The sequence below is a fragment of the Charadrius vociferus genome, unplaced genomic scaffold (assembly GCF_000708025.1).
Source record: "Charadrius vociferus isolate BGI_N301 unplaced genomic scaffold, ASM70802v2 scaffold1279, whole genome shotgun sequence".
NCBI lineage: Eukaryota > Metazoa > Chordata > Aves > Charadriiformes > Charadriidae > Charadrius > Charadrius vociferus.
The window spans coordinates 246,307-247,395 of NW_009650073.1; the positions used below are offsets into that span (position 1 = coordinate 246,307).

The 1,089-nt window shown below is 66.8% G+C and overlaps 1 protein-coding gene across 1 annotated transcript; it reads right to left on the reverse strand.

The window, feature by feature from the left end:
• Window positions 1-28: 28 nt before the first annotated feature.
• Window positions 29-831, reverse strand: LOC104292651 (tumor necrosis factor ligand superfamily member 10-like; the record flags this gene model as incomplete). The annotated part of the gene is made up of 2 exons (XM_009892062.1): window positions 29-471; window positions 724-831. Coding segments are annotated over 2 exons (551 nt in total), but the record flags the coding sequence as incomplete, so codon positions are not given.
• Window positions 832-1,089: the final 258 nt, after the last annotated feature.

A 1,089-nucleotide genomic window follows, 5' to 3' on the forward strand; every position in this document is an offset into this window, starting at 1 on the left:
GGGGAAGGGGGGGGGCGGGAGGCGGCGGTCACAGGTCGAGCCGGAAGGCCCCGAAGTAGCTGGCTGCTGCGTCGTTGTAGTCGATGGCCAAGGAGGAGACGGAGACGAAGAGCTCGTCGCCGGCCTTCAGCTCGAACAGACCCCCCTGGTAGAGAGCGTGGAGCCCGTAGTCCGCCTCGGGCGCCCAGCACTTGGTGCCGACCCCTTTGAGCAGGAGGATGGGTTGGCTGTAGGACGTCTTCCAGTTGATGCACTGCACGAGCTGGGGGACGGAGACGCGGGCGCCCGCCCTGTCGCTGGGGTAGCGGAAATAGATCTGGGAGTAGACGTAGTACTTGCCCGCCTGGTTGACCTGCAGCCGGCCGTCCCGGTAGGTGATGTTCTGCAGGTGCGGGTGGATGGTGCTGGCTTCCCAGCGGGCGATGGCGTGGCGGCAGGACTGGGAGAGGTTCCCGAAGCGCTTGGAGTTGCCTGGGGAGAAGGAAGGGTCACCGCGGGGAGCGGGATGCTCTGGGGGACACCCGTCAGGGACAGGGGAGAGGGAGGGGGGCGGCTCGAACTCTCTCCCGCAGTCTTCCCGGGGTGGAGAAGGCGGTCCAGGCAGGGGAGGAGAAACATCTCCCCATCTGCCACCAAAGGCCTCCTCCCATCCTGGTCCCCTGCCCTTCGGGTGGGATCTTTCCCCCGTCCCCAGCTCAGAAACCCGCCGGGTCCCCGACTCACCCCCCTGGGGCAGGCTCTGCGGGCGGAGGGTGAGATGTGCCGAGGGTTTGCCGGCTGTTTTGGGAGGAACCTGCCCCTCTGAGGCATTGAAGTAGCTCCGGCGGGCCTCTGCGAGGAAAGGGACAGGCGGCTGTAGAGGACAGAGAGCGCGGGGACGCCCGGCCCCGTGCCGGCAGAGCAGGTCCTTACGGAGCAAGCGGAGCGAGCGGGGCAGGGAAATGCCCCACTGACCCGTCGAAGAGGGGGTTATTTAGGGATGGAAACCTTTAGTCAATCATTACCCAGCGTTTCCCCGCTGCCCCCTGTGGCCCCGCTTCCCCGGACTCCAGACAGACAGACACGGATGTCCCTCCGACCCGTTCCCGG